This window comes from Nannospalax galili, unplaced genomic scaffold, assembly GCF_000622305.1.
Source record: "Nannospalax galili isolate Female #2095 unplaced genomic scaffold, S.galili_v1.0 scaffold364, whole genome shotgun sequence".
NCBI lineage: Eukaryota > Metazoa > Chordata > Mammalia > Rodentia > Spalacidae > Nannospalax > Nannospalax galili.
This window is the reverse complement of record NW_008352752.1, coordinates 4231951-4249269: the sequence shown is the minus strand read 5'-3', so window position 1 is coordinate 4249269 and position 17319 is coordinate 4231951. Positions and strand designations below refer to the sequence as shown.

At 42.6% G+C, this 17319-nt stretch overlaps 1 protein-coding gene across 5 annotated transcripts in view; it reads right to left on the bottom strand.

Annotated features, from left to right (window-relative positions):
- Window positions 1-969: 969 nt before the first annotated feature.
- Mettl6 (methyltransferase like 6) overlaps window positions 970-17319 on the bottom strand; it is a 19565-nt gene continuing 3215 nt past the window's right edge. For 4 of the 5 annotated variants that reach the window (XM_008849984.3, XM_017802418.2, XM_008849985.3 and 1 more), the window contains exons 4-6: window positions 11670-11840; window positions 4175-4316; window positions 970-1814 (exon numbers count right to left, since the gene is read on the bottom strand). In XM_008849984.3, the coding sequence (XP_008848206.1) occupies window positions 1615-1814; window positions 4175-4316; window positions 11670-11840 (513 nt within the window). In that variant the 3' untranslated portion in view covers window positions 970-1614. The remainder of the gene's footprint in view (window positions 1815-4174; window positions 4317-11669; window positions 11841-17319) is intronic. The other variant, XM_017802419.2, reaches the window with a different exon arrangement.

The window sequence follows — 17319 nt, the reverse complement described above, 5'->3', positions numbered from 1 at the left end:
TTGGGGGGGGGTCTCATGTAGTCTAGGCTGATCTCAAATTTGCTTGGTAGCCAAGGACCACCTTGAACTTTATATTTATTTATTTATGTGAGTGTATTGCCTGCATGTAGGTAAGTGTACCTGTGTCATGCAATGCCTGTGGAGGACAGAAGAGGCCATTGGATCCCCTGGAACTGGAGTTACAGTTGTTAGCTGCCATGTGGGTGCTGGGATTTGAACCAGGGTTTTCTGCAAGAACAGCCAGTGTTCTTAACTGCTGAGCCATCTCTCCAGCCCTGAGCTTTACATTTATTTATGTGTGTACACGCATGTGCCACAGTTATATGCAGATCAGAGGTGGGAGTTGGTTTTCTCCTACCGTGGGTTCTGGGGATCAAACTAAAGTCATCAGGATAAGCAGCAAGTGCCTTTATCCACTGAGCCATCTCACTGGTCCCTACTTATGTGTGTACATGTTCTTGTATATGGGTGCATGTGTGTCATGGCGCAGTGGAGGTCAAAGGACAACCTTGGGTGTCCATCTTTGCCTTCTACCTGTTTATGTCAAGGCATCCATCCCTAGTGTTTGTAGTGGCATACACCAGGCTAGCTGGCCCTCAAGCTTCCTGAGTCTATGGTTTCCACCTCCCATCTTGCCATTGCTGATTACAGATGTATGCTACCACAGGCAGCTTTGTGTGGATTCTGAGGATCCCAACTCGCAAATATTTTTACCCACTGAGCCATCTCCCTATCCCTGACCTCAATTACATGTGGTGGATACCTGGTTTATTCCATGCTGGGGATGGAACCCAAGGTTTTATGCATGCTAGGCAAGCACTTTATCAACTAAACTACATCCCTAACCCACTATTTCTTTATGCAAAAATAAAGAAGCACATCCATATCATTAGTATTCAATTTTGCTTGTCTTTAATAAATAATAACATTTTATGTACACAAAAGAATTGTCTTATCAGTAAATGTGTGATTTATATACCTACTTTATATATCTATATACCAAAGGTTACAAAAAATTTTCTCAAGTGAAAAGTGGTTAATGGAAAAAGCTTAAGCAGCCCCGTTTCAAGCTCCTGGGCTCCCCGGCTTTCCTTTGTGGAACGTCACCAGAGGATAACTTTCACTTTCCACCTTGTTGAGGCAGAGTCCCTTGTTTCTACCATGATGTGTACCTCAGGCTAGCTGGCCCTGGAGCTTCCAGAGGATTCTCCTGCCGGATTCCCGCCCTGAGGTAGGAGCACTGGGATTACTACTATGGTAGTAAGGATGTGCAGCTAGCGTCTTCACCTGCTGAGCCATCTCTCCAGGCCTCATTTATTTGTTTGTTTTTGAGACATGGTTCCTCTATAGCCCCAGCTGGCCTGGAACTTGCTATAGACCAGGCTGACCTCGATCTTACAAAAGGCGCGCGCCAGCATGCTTGGTACTTCATTTGTTTTTAATACAAAAATTATATAATTTTCCAGGCATGGTGGTGCACGCCTTTAATCCTAGCAGAGGTAGGTGGATCTCTGTGAGTTCAAGGCCAGCCTGGTCTACATAGTGGGTTCCAGGACAGCTGGGGCTACAGGGAGACCCTGTCTCAAAAAGACCCAAACAAACAAACACAAACCTTCAAGGAGAGGCAAAGTCACCAGCCTGGTAACACAGGCCCATGGTGGCAGAGTCTAAGTCCTTTTGAGGCTTCCGGAACTTGCTCTGAAGGAAAACTCGTGGCACACACAGGCCTTCTTTCTTATTCACGGTCTCTCGAAACACATACTCATTCAGCATTTCTTCATAACCAGCATTCACAAAGAGCTGGGCCAGGTATTCTAGAAGATAAGCAGTGATAAGCTTTGAGGTGCTATATAGTAATTCCCTGAGAGAAAACCTTCCATCTTGGAAGAAGCTCCCATCCTGCTGGGAAGCTCAGGAAACAACTCAAAGGCTTTAGTCCCTGCAGTTGACCAGATTAACCATCCCCAAGCATATGTAAGCAAAAAGGACTGCTGAGAGACATCCTCCAGCCAGACCGCTGCATGGAATGGGCAAAGACCAGCCAAGCTGCCTGGAAAGGACACTCTCCAGCCTGTAGAGCTGCCTGCAGGTTGGCAGTGAGCTCCAGGTTTCCCGCTTTCGTGAGCTGTCAACCATGCTGGGGTGGGCTTTGGTGATGCAGCCGTCTTGGAGTCATTTCTGCTCTTCTAAGTAACCACTCGTCTATACTTCTGTAAGTAACCCCAAGAGAACTCACTGTTTCCCCAAGTTGGATTTTGGTGGTATCCTACTTGCTGTCAATACAGACGTGTCAAGGGCATTACTCCGAAGACTATACTCTGGGGTAGGACGGTGATGCCACTGAGTGTTCTAGATGACTTAGAATGCACTTATTCAGATGTGGCCAATTTCAGAAACCTTAAAATTTTCACCTGATATTTTATGATTTTGTAGATTTAATGGTAATCACTCATTTCCAGTTTCATTCTAATATCTGAAACAATATTTCAAGAAATAGAAATGCAAGTCCTGGGGCTGGAGAGATGGCTCAGCAGTTAAGAACACTGGTTGTTCTTGCAGAAGACCCTGGTTTGAATCCCAGCACCCACATGGCAGCTAACAACTTGTCCATAACTCCAGTTCCAGGGGATCCGATGGCCTCTTCTGTCCTCTGTGAGCATCGCACAACATGGGTGCACTTACCTACATGCAGGCAATATACTCATACACATAAAATAAAAATAATAAATAAAATATTAAAAAAAAAAAAGAAAGAAATGCAAGTTGTGTGTGATAGCACACACCTAAAATCCTAACTCTTGGGAGGCAGAAGCAGGAGGACTATTTTAAGTTCAAGGTGAGCCTGGGCTACAGAGTGAGACCTTGTTTCAAAAAACCCAAAGACAAATGATCTGACCTAGAGATGCAGCTCAGTGGTAGAACACTTGTTTAGCAAGTGTTCAGCACCGTAAAAACAAAACAAATCCCCTCTAAACCCCACAAAGGTAAAAAAGATAATTATCTCATGTTCCAGATTATTAGGTAGACTAAAAAGTAAAATGATGTTCAGCTATACTCTTATTCAAAATGCCTTTTAAAATATTCTTTACTGCTATTATTGCGTGTATGTGTGTAGGGCAGAGGAAAATGTACAGTGTCTTTATGGATTTCTACCTTAAGGTTTTTATTTTTGTGGCCTGGCACTGGTTATGTAGACCAGGTTGGCCTCTATCTAACACAGATCCACCTACCTCTGCCTCCTGAGTTCAGGTTCTAAAGGTGTGAGCCACTCAACATAAGTTTTTGAGACAGGGTCTCTCAGTGATGCTGGAGATTCAGCAAAATTAGCTGGCCAGCAAGCTCCAGGGATCTTCCTGTCAGCCTCCCCATGCATTAAGATAATATGCACACCTAGCTTTTTACCATGGGTGCTGAACTGTGGCAAGCACTCATTACTTAGTCATCTCCCCAGTTACAACTATTTAACTTTGTTGTAGTTGGAGATAGCGTCTAGGTGGCCCAGAAACTGGCTGAGCCCCACTTTTTAAGTAGTCTTTTGTAGCAAATTTGGGTATTTGAAACAGAGCCAATCACTTTTATTGAAAAAGTGGGTTTTTTGTTTGTTTGTTTTTTTAAACAGCCAGGCACATTGGCATTTATTTTAAAGAAATGAATTTCTGGCCTTGTGGGGTGGCACACACCTTTAATCCCAGCACTCAGAAGGCAGAGGTGGTGAATCTCTGTGATCTTACTATACAGCCTTAACTGGCTGTATAGTGAGAGATTTTCTGATTTCCTTCTTCCCTTTCTGGCACAATTCCCAGGGGCATCATGAGGCATGTCTGAGCTTGTCCAGTCTCCCAGGCTCACTCACTCGGCACTCTCTTCAGATGCCTGTAAGCTCCCCATAAGCCAGGGCTGGGGCTGGGTTGCTCCATATGCTAGTTAAGTGGTGAGCATCTGAGCTTGTCCCAGAGATTTGGGACTTGTGCTAAGGACAGCTGCAAGCCCTGCCCAAACAGTACTGATCAATGTTGCAGTCAAGTAAACAGAAAGAGAATACTTGGTGTGCATGACAGCTTGCTTTAGCACTTGAGACTTCCATGTATTAAGGACAGCTATAAGCCTTGCCCAACCAACCAGCACCGTATCAATGATACAGCAACCAGGAAAACAGATTCCCCATTCTTCTTACCATCAGTAAAAAAATATGATCTGGTTCCATCTTGTCTGACATAAAAATTTTCTCCTAGCTTGCTTCCGGCTTTAAATCTAAGCATGGCATGATCATATAGCCCATAGTCACGGAATAAGACACTTCTGCCTGGTTTTAATACCTATGAAGGAAAAACAGACTGCATGTAACTCTGGGGAACCCAGTCAAAAACAATATAATCTGATGAGGCTAGGAATTAAAACTTGCATTTGTGATAATTATGAAAAGGGGCAGATGAAATAACCACAATATGAACAATCTCTTTAAAAAGATAAATTGTCAGATGTGAAAATACGTAGCTGTAATCCTAACACTCAAGAGGCTGAGGCAGGAGGATCACTACGAGCTCAAGGCCAGCTTGGTCTATACAGAGAGTTCCTGACCAGCCAGGGCTATATAGCAAGAACACCCTGCCTCAAAAAAACAAAATATAATAAATAAATAAATGCCTTAAATATCATCTTGTGGATGAGACAGGTCATCCACAAATAAAAATTTCCTTTCAAGTTCTCCGTGCTGATAGAAAGACTTTTCACACAAAAATGCACTATTTACATGCTGAAAAGCATGTGGCCACTTCCTTTATGGGTTTTGAGACATCTGCTTTCTGACAGCTTCTCTCTGAAGAGCTTCTGTGTGAGACTCCCCACTTGGTCTTGACAGTGATCCCCTCTGCTGGAGTGTGCGCTGGCCCGACCCTCTGCTCTTGCTATGAGGAGTCCACACTGTGTCGGAAGAATAAGGAAAGCAGCCCCTCCACTCTGAGCATACCTTCTCAGAGTAGAAAGTGGGAAACCAGCTACTTTAAGCCTCAAGGCTGACAGAAGTTTTCAAGAGACTCACACAACACTGAGTTTAAGGCATTTGAAAAAAATGGTCTATTGGGGCTGGAGAGATGGCTCAGTGGTTAAGAGCACTGACTGCTCTTGCAGACCACCCAGGTTCAATTCCCAGCACCCACATGGCGGCTACGAACCATCCTTAACTCCAGTTCCAGGGGAGTCCGAAGCCCTCTTCTGACCTCTGCAGCACTGCACGACATGGGTGCACTCACATACATGCAGGCAATACATTCCTGTACATAAAAAATAAATAAATGGTCTATTGTAAAAGATTGTCTGCTTTGGAAAAGTGTGTGATGTGCTTTCTCTCTGGTTTTGTTTTGTTTGAGACAGGGTCTTGTCATGTAGCCTTTGCTGGCTTGAGACTCAATATGTGTCCCAAGCTGATCTTGAACTTGCAGTAAGTCTCCTGCCTCAGCTTGCTGAGTGCTGTGAGTAGTACATCATCACACCCAGGCAAAGAAGGACAAGTTGTGAAACATTTATCCACATGTGACTTACTTTTCATTTTAGAAGGAAAGGAAGGCAGCAAGGGACAGTGGAAAGGATACTCGCGGAAGGGCCAGGAAATCCTGATCCACATTTCAGTTCTTCCATTAAGCCTAATGGCCTTGAGCAAGAATTTCATCCCTCTGAATGCTTTCTGGTTTGTAAAATTCAGATACAAAGGCCTCCTTTGTTTAGGCACAGTGAAGCTAACCACAAATTTCCCAGTGTTACTGTCCTGTCCTTCCAACACATCCCAGAAGCTGGTGTGTCAGCTCTCATCTTGTCGTGTCCACTTTTCAGTAAGTAAAACTCAGGGGTGAGATGACTGGCCTGAAGACGTAAGGGAACTTAGGGGCACAAGAGACCAAAGCTCATGTGTTCTAGTGACAAACTTGGTCTACTTTACTCTATCATTCTATTTAAGAAATGAAATCCAACTTCACGGATGTCTTTTGATTTAAAATTCTGTGATTTTTAAAAGCTTGCCTGAAGCCAGGAGGCAGAGGCAGGTGGGTCTCTGTGAGATCGAGGCCAGGCTGTCGACACAGAAAGTTCCAGGACAGCTGGGGCTACAGAGTGAGACTGTCTCATAAAAACTAAAATAAAAAAAATAAATTATAAAAAGCTTGCCTGGGGTATATATCCTGAAGTAATTAGATCTATGGTTGAGAACTTATGACCCATGCTGTTCATACTAGGCTTCACCCAGGCCACTGGCTGTCTTATTAGCAGAGGCTGAGGACCACTGATCCCTCTACAACCTTCCCAATGAAGCACATGATTTTAAATTAACTAGCCAGTCACAACAATGACAGCAATAAAATAATCAGATTGCTGTTGCAAAGTCATTCCAGCTCTGCTAAGAAAGATCTCCAAAGGAGACTGAAAACAGGAGGAACGCTGAATTTGTCACTAAAGGACAATGTGGCCTGGATAGTTCAAGGCTTTTTTTTTTTGAGACAGGGTCTCCCAGTAGCCCCAGCTGGCCTAGAACTCACTATGTAGACAGGGCTGGCCTTGAACTCAGAGATCCTGCCTCTGCCTCCCAAGTGCCGAGATTAAAGGCATGTACCACCACACCCAGCAAGGCAATATTTTTTTAATGTGACATGTCATACCTATAAAATATAGATAACCTACTATGTATTTCTGTGAGCGCAGGAACCAGATGATCAAAGAGAACAGGTGGGAGGTAGGCACAGGGAAGCTTACAGAGATGCCAGAAGCATTCCAGATCTAGGGGGCATGTTCATGACTACTTACACATATAAAAACCCCTCTAACTGTATACTTAGGACCAAAGTACATACCATGTATATTAAGCCTCAAGAAAATGCAAAAATACAGACAACAGGCCTCAGCTGTGACTTTAGGCTGAATCTGCCTCCTAGGTTAAGAGGTCTGTAGGCTTCTGCCCTGCCCTATGCCCTGCCTGTGTCCCCAACACAAATTCCTTATCTAGAGTCCAAAGGTCCAAAAGGTCTTGCTCTGAGGGCTATAGTTTGAAAGTGGAAATCAAGTTCTAGCCTTACTGTCCCTGCCTAACACTCTTCACTCTGAGTGCCGGGGCACTGGTCATCAATGAGGACACTAAAGTTTCTCGCATCATGGCATATCCTTGTATACATACTTAAACCTGAATTCACTAAGACTTAAAAATGATGGTAACAGAACCAACACTAGAGAACTTGATAATTTATGTTAACAAAACCCCACAACTATCATATTAAAACTCCGACTTGTAACAAATATGACTGAAATCACATTTTGGTAGGGTTTCCCTTTAGTATCTATTTTTAAGATTCTATGATTTATTTAAGTTTGATGTGTATGAGTGTTTTACCTGATGTTAGTGCACTACATGTGTACAGTGCCCAAAGAGGCCAGAAGAGGGCTCTGGATCCCTTGGAACTGGAGTTAGGGACAGTTGTTAGGCACCACATGGGTGCTGGGAACTGAACCTGAATCCTCTGCAAAACAAGTTTTCTTTGGAAAAAAAAAAAAAAAAAAAAAGAGCTGGGCATGGTGGTGCATGCCTTTAATCCCAGCACTTGGGAGGCAGGGGCAGGCAGATCTTTGTGAATTCGAGGCCAGCCTGGTCTACACAGTGAGTTCCAGGACAGCTGGGGCTACAGGGAGACCCTGTGTCAAAAACACCAAAAAAAAAAAAAAAAATTAGCCAGGTGTGGTACCACGTCTTTAATCCCAGCACTCAGTAGGCAGGTGGATCTCTGTGAGTTCAAGGCCAGCCTGATCTACATAGTGAGTTCCAGGTCAGCTAGGACTACAGGGAGACTGTCTCAAAAGACAAAAAATTTTTACAATTTCTATGTGTATGAGTGTACTGTCTGCATGTATGTAAGTTGTACCTGTGTCATGCAATGCCTGTGGAGGTCAGAAAGAGTGCGTTGGATCCCCTGGAGTTGGAGTTACAGGTGTTATGAACCTCCAGACATGGATTCTGAGAACTGAGCTCAGGTCTTCTGCAAAGACAGTTGCAGCCATCTCTCCAGCCCCTATGATTTTTACTTAAAGCCACGACCGTGCTGAAAGGTTTGTAGGTTTCACCAGACTAGCAAGGGAGGTAGTAGCACCAAAATGCTAAGAATCCCTGCCCTAGGCTCCAGCCTGTGCTGGTGTTACTGCCTTTCTTCTTTCGTTTGTGAGGGGTAGAGGAGGCCTCTAAAAATCTGCACCAGGCTCTAAGTGGTCTCCAGCAACTTGCTTTGTGAAAATGAATGCACGTCACTGTGTATAGCTGAGGCCAGTGTCTTTCAGTGCTACATACTATTCCACTATTTGGACATAATCACAATTATGACTCTATCTCTGGGCTGTTGGGTTATTCTCAGCTTTATGCTACTATTATGAACATGTTTCCATATGTACACATGGGTAAGTTTCTTTTTTTTGGTCTTTTTAAGACAGGGTCTCCCTGTAGCCCCAGCTGTCCTGGAACTCACTATGTAGACCAGGCTGGCCTTGAACTCACAGGGAGATGCCTATCTCTGCCTCCTGAGTGCTGGGATTAAAGATGTGTGCCACCATGCCTGGCGGGTAAGTTTCTTTAAGAAATACATACAAGGGTGGAAGTGTTAGGACACATCTCAGTCAGCTCAACAAAACCATGTCAAACTGCATTCTAAAGGAGTCACACCAACCTATCTACTTATCAGAAGGTGTAAGAAGGCCTGAGGATCCATTCTGTCATGAAAACATGGCTTAGTCAGACTTAATCCCACTAATCCAAAAAAATCATATAACTTTTTAAACTGCCTGGGTCACTGATGCTGTCTTTTCACGGAACTCCCCATCTGTGGTGCTCTATTCTATAAAGAATTATGCTTGTCTGTCCTCTAGTTCATCTTTCCTACAGACAGAAAGGAATTCCTTATATACTCTGGATCTGTCAGCTGTGTAGACTGTAAATTACTTGTACCAACTTGGTGTTTTTCAGTTTTATATTGTCTTCTAATTTTTTAAGATATTTTATTTATTATTATGTGTATGAGTGTACTGCCTGCATGTAAGTGCACTTGTGTTGTGCAATGTCCACAGAGATCAGAAAAGAGCATTGGATCCCTTGGAACTGGAGTTACAGACAGCTGTTAGCCACCATGTGGGTGCTGAGAACCAAACCCAACTCCTCTGCAAAAGCAGCCAGTGCTCTTAACTGCTGAGCCATCTCCAACCCGATCTTCTAATTTTTTTTTTTTTTTTTTTTTGGTCTTTTTGAGACAGGGTCTCCCTGTAGCCCCAGCTGTCCTGGAACTCAATATGTAGGCCAGGCTGGCCTTGAACTCACAGAGATCCGCCTGCCTCTGCCTCCCAAGTGCTGGGATTAAAAGCATGAGCCACCATGCCTGGACTTTTCTCTGCTTTTTTGAAACAGAGTTTTGTTAGATATCAGAGGCTAACCTGGAACTCATGTAGCTGAGGATGACACTGAATTACCTGACGTCCTTGCCGCCATTTCCCAAGTGCTGGGACTATGGGCATGTACTACCATGCTTGGCTATAAACACTTCTTTATTTTTTACTTTTTATTTTTTTTGTCTTTTTGAGACAGGGTCTCCATGTAGCTCCAGCTGTCCTGGAACTCACTATGTAGACCAGGCTGGCCCTGAACTCACAGAAATCCTCCTGCCTCTGCCTCCTGAGTGCTGGGATTAAAGGCATGAGCCCAGCAATACTTTTTTTAAACAAACTTCAAATTCCTATGTAGCCAAGGGATGATCATGAACTCTTGATCCTCCTGCCTATACTGCCCAAGTGCTGGGATCACAGGTGTAAGCTTCTGTTTTTAATAAAGTCTTTAATTCACTAAGAATTATTTTTGTATAGGGTGTGTCATAGGAATTTAACTTCTTTTTTCCCATAAGCACTACCAGTGGCATCATTTACTGAGACGTGTTTCCTTTTCCAGTGATCTTCAAATTTCTGTGCCTGTATCCATTTGTTGTAAACTCGCCATCACATTCCATTTATCAGGCTGTATTTCTGCCAATACCATACATTCTGTCTTTAATTCTTTTAGCTGATAAAAGCCTTTCTATCTGCTAAGGAATAACTCTCCCCACCTCATTATTAAGACTGCTGTAGCTATTCTTTGGCCTTTTGTGTTATGTGTGTTGGGGGACCCTGCTGCTAAGGTTGTAGTCCTCCATGTCCGGATAGCTCTAAGGGGCTCGGTGCTATGTGGAAGGACTCCCTTTCTCAGCGGGGGCCTCCTGCGCTCTGCCTGACTTACCTGGAAAGTGCCACCAAGCAAGGATGCCTGACCTTATTTGGAACATGACCTTTGGCATAGTTATCTGCAATAAAACTACCCCAGGTTTTTTCTATATGATAATTAGGCATTGCCCTATAGTTGGATGATAGGATCCCCCTACCACATGTAAATAAAGCATACTATGAGCACCTATCAGCTGAAGCTTTGGCTGCTGCCTCCACACTATATTTTCCCTGACCCCCACTGAATAAACAGAGCTGTTTCACTGAGTCTGGAGCTGTATCACTGAATCTGCCTCCCCGGAAAGTCTTTTTCCGTTGTGCTCACAGGCCATCCTGAACCTGTTCATCACTTCTGCTCCCTCTGTCCTCGTGGATCGGTGGCCAACGACCCACGAGGGGAGGGAGAGACCCACATATGTGTAAATTTAGAATTAGCTCATCAAACAGAAAAAAAATCAACACAAAACACAAAAGTCTTTCCAAAATTTAAGAACAGAGAGAATGCTCAGTGCAGTTCTGTAAAGTGGCCTCATTTACAATCTCACCTTCATCACTATAAGGAAACTGACACTGAGACAGAAGGGAAGTGGCTTGTCTTGAATCATGTGACTTAAGGAGAGACGCTTTTTTGAGACAAGGTGTCAAGTAGCCCAGACTATCCTTAAAACTTGCTCTGTAGTTGAGGATGAATTAGTCTCTTGATTCTCCTGGGATTAAAAGTGTATGCCACCATGCCTGGCTATTTGTAGCCCAGGCTGGCCTGGACCTCACAAAGTAGGTTAGGCTGCACTGAATCCGTGGCAGTCCTTCTGCCTCAGTCCAAGTGTTGGGATTACAAACCTGTGCTACCACATGGGGCTATAAGTGAAGCCTTTCTCTCTGAATGCTACAGCAGCCTCCTGGTGGCAATAGCAGCTTCTCGCCAACTTTGCCAATAATGATGATAGGAGTAACACGATAACAGCTAGCTTGAAGGAGCACTTAGCAGAGTCAAGCTGAGCAGGGCACTTCCTACATCTTACATCCTACCATCTCAGAAGCATTAGCACCACATTTTCAGGTACAGAAACAGGCTTGAAGAAGTGAAGGAACTTGCCTAGGTAGTGGACCTGGTATAGAATCTAAACCCTCTTGACCACTTAACTACATGTCCCCTCACTTTAGAGATCTCAGGTAACTGTAATATTTTCCTTTCTCCAGGGCTGGCCAAGCTCTGAAGTGTAGCCACAGGACTGTACAAACCCAGAGTTACAGTAACTGTTTTATGCCAGAGAATCTCTTTCCCTACACTGACTACACAGTCTACCCACTGAAAATGGGTACTGAAAAAGCAGTAGACAAGCTTACAGGGAAGGGAGGGGAGGGGAGCAGGGTAGCCAACCCGCAAGTACAGACACCAAATCACTAACCTTGTAAATGTTTTGCAAGACAAGGTGCATCTTCTCAGGGTGAACAGCCGAGAGCACAAAGATCAAGGTAACAGCATCCACAGACTCTGGTGGAACATGATCAAGAAGGTCATCTCTAGTGAGGTCACACTGAAACACCTTGCATCTCTCTGAGTTATATAAGGGATTTTGCTAGAAGGGGAAAAACAAAAAGAACTTAATTTTTGTTTTTGTTTTTGAGACAGGGTCTCCTCTGTAGCCTCAGCTGGCCTGGAACTTGCTATGTAGACCAGGCTGGCCTCAATCTCAAAGATCTGCCTGCCTCTGCCAGGATTAAAAATGTGTGCCACCACACATAGCAAAGAACTTGAAATTTTAATCAACCACCTGACATATTTATGAACACATGGCACTGAAAGGAGATCCCATTTTACTTGTGTTCTGCTACACAGAAGCCAGCAGTCACTTGTTATTTGGAAAAACCAAGTAACAAACTGCTCCTATACAAAGCACACAATATTCAATGCTGCCACAGGAAGCAAGGCATCATTTTAGCAAACTGTTTTTAACAGAGGACAAAACATGGTTTATCATGTATTCCGAACAGTGTTTTAGAGAGGTATGCTTTTCTAAAAAAAAATAACATAAAATGCGCTGCTGCTCCCTTAATCCTCCTTGGTTAACCCTGACAAACCTGAACCCTAGGTGAAATCCTTCCAGCTCACCTTACTGGGGTGCTTCCATAGATTTTATGGGGTATCTTTTTTATTTTTTTTTGGAACAAGTATGTTTCTTGTTGGTGAATTTCAACATGGTTATGAGTATTATGATGGAAAAGAATAAACTTTTCTTTAATGTAATGAGGACCTGAATAAAGTATTATGTAAAGTTACTGGATGAGAAGTCTTAATTTATCTGGAAGCAAAAGTCAACTTAAAAAAAAAGTTTATTACTGATTTATTTACATGTGTATGTTTGTGTGTCTGTGGGAGTTTATGTGTACCACATGTGTGCAGGTGCCCACGGAAACCAGAGGGCATTGGATCTCCTGGAACTGGTGCTGCAAGAAATTGTGAGCCATCTGATTACATGCTGGGAATGAACCTGGATCCCTTGCAAGAATAGTAAGGGCTCTTAACCCCTGAGCCATCTCCTCTCTCTAGCATCACAAAAGTCATTTTTAAAATGATGAATAAGGAAGGAGATATACTAGTAGACATCAAAAACATACTACAAAATATAGTAATAAAACAGCATGGTTTGAAAATGCTGAAAAATAGTTCACCAAGAAAGTCTCAAAGCAGACCTCTGTGTGTGATAATTTAAGGTTTTTTTTTTTTTTCAGTCTTTTTGAGACAGGGTCTCCCTGTAGCCCCAGCTGTCTTGGAACTCACTATGTGGACCAGGCTGGCCTTGAACTCACAGAGATCCATCTGCCTCTGCTTCCCGAGTGCTGGGACTACAGGCGCGCGCCACCATGGCTTAAGTGTTTTATATGATAAAAGATAAAGTGATAATTAGATGAAAAGATCAATAATAAAGATAATGAATTCTTCAATATGTTGTATCCTGAAAACTAGCTATCAGATACACTAAAAGACTTACAGTTTCAATTCAGAGATGAGTCTAAGAAAAAAAGACACATCTCACATACTTAGAGTGGAAAAAAAAAAGCTAAGACAGCAAAATTATGGGTGTGTGTGTGTATGCATGAAGCCATTAAAGAACAGAAATCACAGAACCTGCTACTCCAAAGTCTAGAGAAAGATAAGTTCCTTTAGGGAGATCCAAAACCGCAGTGCTTGCTTAGCTGAGGCAGAAGCCTCCAGTTTGTAAATAAAATACTAGCAATCTGGCAGATGGTGAGAGAACGAGAATGGGCATTAAAGTACGAAATCGCAGAGGCTGTTCCCTCTGAAGGTGTTTCTGCCAGGGATGTTGCCAGGCTCTCACAGAGAAGACTCTTTGGTGCTGGCTTTTTCTCAGTCTTTAACAAGAAAAGGCTGCCGACTGACTGCAGGAGAGGCGATCTGAGGCTGGAGCCGAAGACCACAGGTGAGGTGCCACTGCAGCTCCGGGAGGAAACTGCTCTGCCTAAATCAAGAACAGGCCCATGGTTATAGAGGGGACACTGGTAGATACAGCCACAGCTGGGAGAGGGATGGGCAAGAAAAGCACTATTCTCCAGAGAAATAAAAAATTAAAAATAATTTTAAGATATCTTATTTATTATTATTTATTTTTATTTTTGGTCTTTTTGAGACAGGGTTTCCCTGTAGCCCCAGCTGGCCTGGAACTCACTACGTAGACCAGGCTGGCCTCGAACTCACAATCTGCCTGCCTCTGCCTCCCGAGTGCTGGGATTAAAGGCGTGCGCCACCACACCCGGCTCTCATTTATTATTATTTTATGTGTATGAGTGTACTGCCTACATGTATTTAAGTTGCACCTGTATTGTGCAATGTCAGAAGAAGGCATCAAATTCCAGGGGATAACACAAAAAATCAGATGGTCACTTTAGTGATGCAAACTACAAAAAATTTAAATGCCCCAAATAAAAAACCATGAAAATGAATTCAAGAGAAATGAATTTTGTTTCTGATGAGTTCACCAGTCTTGGAAAGAATCAGTGAACTTGATGACAGGACAACAGAAATCACATAAACTGAAAACAAAGATAAAAAGGGGAAACCCCGAGAACAGCATGTTCAGAGTGGGAGGGGGCAGCTAATGGCTTAAGACACTTGTGATTAGAATCTGACGGGGAGAAGATGCAGCAAGAACTCAAGAAATTATGTGAAGTATGACCATTTTTTTCCAGACTGAAAAACAAACAAACAAAAATAGGTGATTATCTCAAATCCAGGAGTAAAGAATTCCTATGCTAGAGGCTGGAAAGATGATTCAGTGGTTAAGAGCACTGGCTGCTCTTGCAGAGGACCAGGGTTCAGGGTTCAGTTCCCAACACCCACATGGTGGCTAACAACCATGTGTAACTCCAGTTCCAGGGGATCCAACGCCCACTTCTGGCATTGCACACACATGCAAGCAAAATACTCATACACATAAAATAAATATAAATCCTTAAAAAAAATTCTTACAAGTTAAGACCTTAGTACCTCAAAAAGTAGATTAATAAATCAGACACGAGGTAGCTATAGTGGTGCACAATTATAATCCCAGCACTCAAGAAGCTGAGGCAGGAGGAACATTGCTTTCTTTCTTCTGCCTCAGCCTCAGCCTGGGCTACCCAGGAAGATTCTATTAAAAACAGACAATTTAAATCCTGTGTTAAGAAAGGGCTACCATCAACAATGCTGAATAAACTGGAAGATGTTTGCAACACCTTCCAATAGAAGAACAGGCACAGGTTATGAATGGATTCTCACTGCAATATAAGCTCTGCACAGTGGGGACTCTTGACTTTACTGCCCATACCCAGTGCTTAGCACAGTAACTGCCATATAAGCTTTCAATAGGCACAAGCAGAATAAAGGAACACTCATGGCAGGAGAAAAAGTGTATGTTTTTACATATTGTAAGGTCTTCAAAATCTGATAACAAGGAAAGAAAAACAAAACAAATCATGGAGACTTTTTTTTTTTGGCCTAAAGATTGGCAAAAACAAAAAATACTGAGAGAATGGGGAAACAGTGCCTTTACATTACTGGATAAATTATAAAATGTTCACAGTCTTTTCTTCTGGGGAATTCTGCTCCTTCTATTAGTCATTACAGAGAACTGTGTATAGAAGTTTTGGGACGTGTGTGTGTGTGATGCTGGTCACATGAACCCTGATGATATAAGTAAAAATTACAAACACTATAAATGAACACCAACAGGGTAAGTGATAAAGCATGGTACACCTCTCTACAGAAGATCATAACAGGTAACTATGATGTGCTATCTACATGCACCAACATGAAAGACTGGAAACACAGAGGGAAGAAATTAAGTTATACTGTATTAATAGTATTTTGAAAAAGGAGTTTATGGATGGTAAAACTGACAGGTTGATGGGGAACTGATATCTATATGCTGCCAAAGTATCCCCCAAACATTTGTCAATGGCAAAAAACAAGTATTTCTAAAATGTAGGAATGAGGCCTTTAACCAGAGTTGAAACTGTCATTTACAGTGAGATCATGAGACATTATTGACTCCTGACAGTAATAGCATGCAAGATACAGCACCATCTGACAAAATGTTTTTGGTTTTTAAGATTTATTTACTTTTTGTTATGTGCATGGTGTTTTGCCTATATGGTTATGTGCCTGGTGTGTGCAATATCCAAGGAGGCAGGAAGAGGGCAATGGAGTTGCCATGTGGGTGCTGAAAACCCAACTGGGGTCCCTTGCAAGAACAGCAAGTTCTGTTAACCACCGAGTCATCTCTCCAGTTTCAAAATTTTTTTGAGACAGTTTCACTAGGTATTCCAAGATGGCCAAGATCTTACTATAAAGTGTTGTCTGGTCTTGAACTTCTGCCTCAGCCTCCCAAGTACTGGAATTATAGCTATGCATGTGCTAGAATATTATTTATTTATTGACACTTTTATACACATACAATGAACTGTAATCATATGCATCCCTTACTCTGTCTTCCTTCCCTAGTGGTGTTTTGGATTTTTAAAAATTTTTGGTTGAGACAGGGTCTCATATAGTTTTGGCTGGCCTTAAAGTTGATTATATAATTTATGATGACCTTGAACTCCTGATCCTCCTGCTCCCATCTCTCAAGATGTGTGTGAACTGCTGTGCCTGACTTTGTTTTAGATTTAAAACAAAGATATTTAAAGATTGAACTGAGGGTCTCTTACTAGGTAAGCATCCTATCACTTAGCTAACCTCCTATTTTACCTCATTTAAATCTAATTTTTAATTTATAAAACTATAGGGGATAGAGGAACAAAGAAATAATCCTATCAGTTTTGTGGGACTTTATTACAGAAAAATTGGTTTGATTTCTCCAAAACCTTAACATCAGTGGAGGGAAAGGTTAATGAGTAGGGCAGGAGCATTTTAAGCTAAGAAATCTAAGAAAACCTGTTTATTATTATTTTATGTGTACATGTGTAGGCGCGTGCATGCCATAGTGGGCATGTGGAGGTCAGAGGACAATTTTGTGGAGTTGGTTCTCTCCTTCTACCTTTATTTGGGGGTTTAGGGATTCAATTCAGGCTGTCAGGATGGCACAGCAAGCACTTTACTTTCTGAGACATCTGACTGGCCTCAGCTTCTGAGATTTAAATGACATAATGGAGTGCAAGGAAAGCTGAATTTGGAATGGATGTTAATAACACGAGATAAGAGTTTTGTAAGCTAACTGTTGTGTAGAAAAAGGCCTTATTTGGGGGCTGGAGAGATGGCTCAGTGGTTAAGAACACTGGCTGTTCTTGCAGAAGACCTGGGTTCAAATCCCAGCACCCACATGGCAGTTAACAATTGTCTGTAACTCCAGTCCTACGGTATCCAACAGCCTCTTCTGACCTCCATGGGCATTGCATGACATGGGTGAACTTACCTACATGCAGGCAATACATGCATACACACATTAAAAAAAAATTAATATTTATGGACAGTTGTTAGCTGCCATGTGGGTGCTGGGATTTGAACCCGGGTCTTCTGCAAGAACAGCCAGTGTTCTTAACCGCCAAGCTATTACTCCAGCC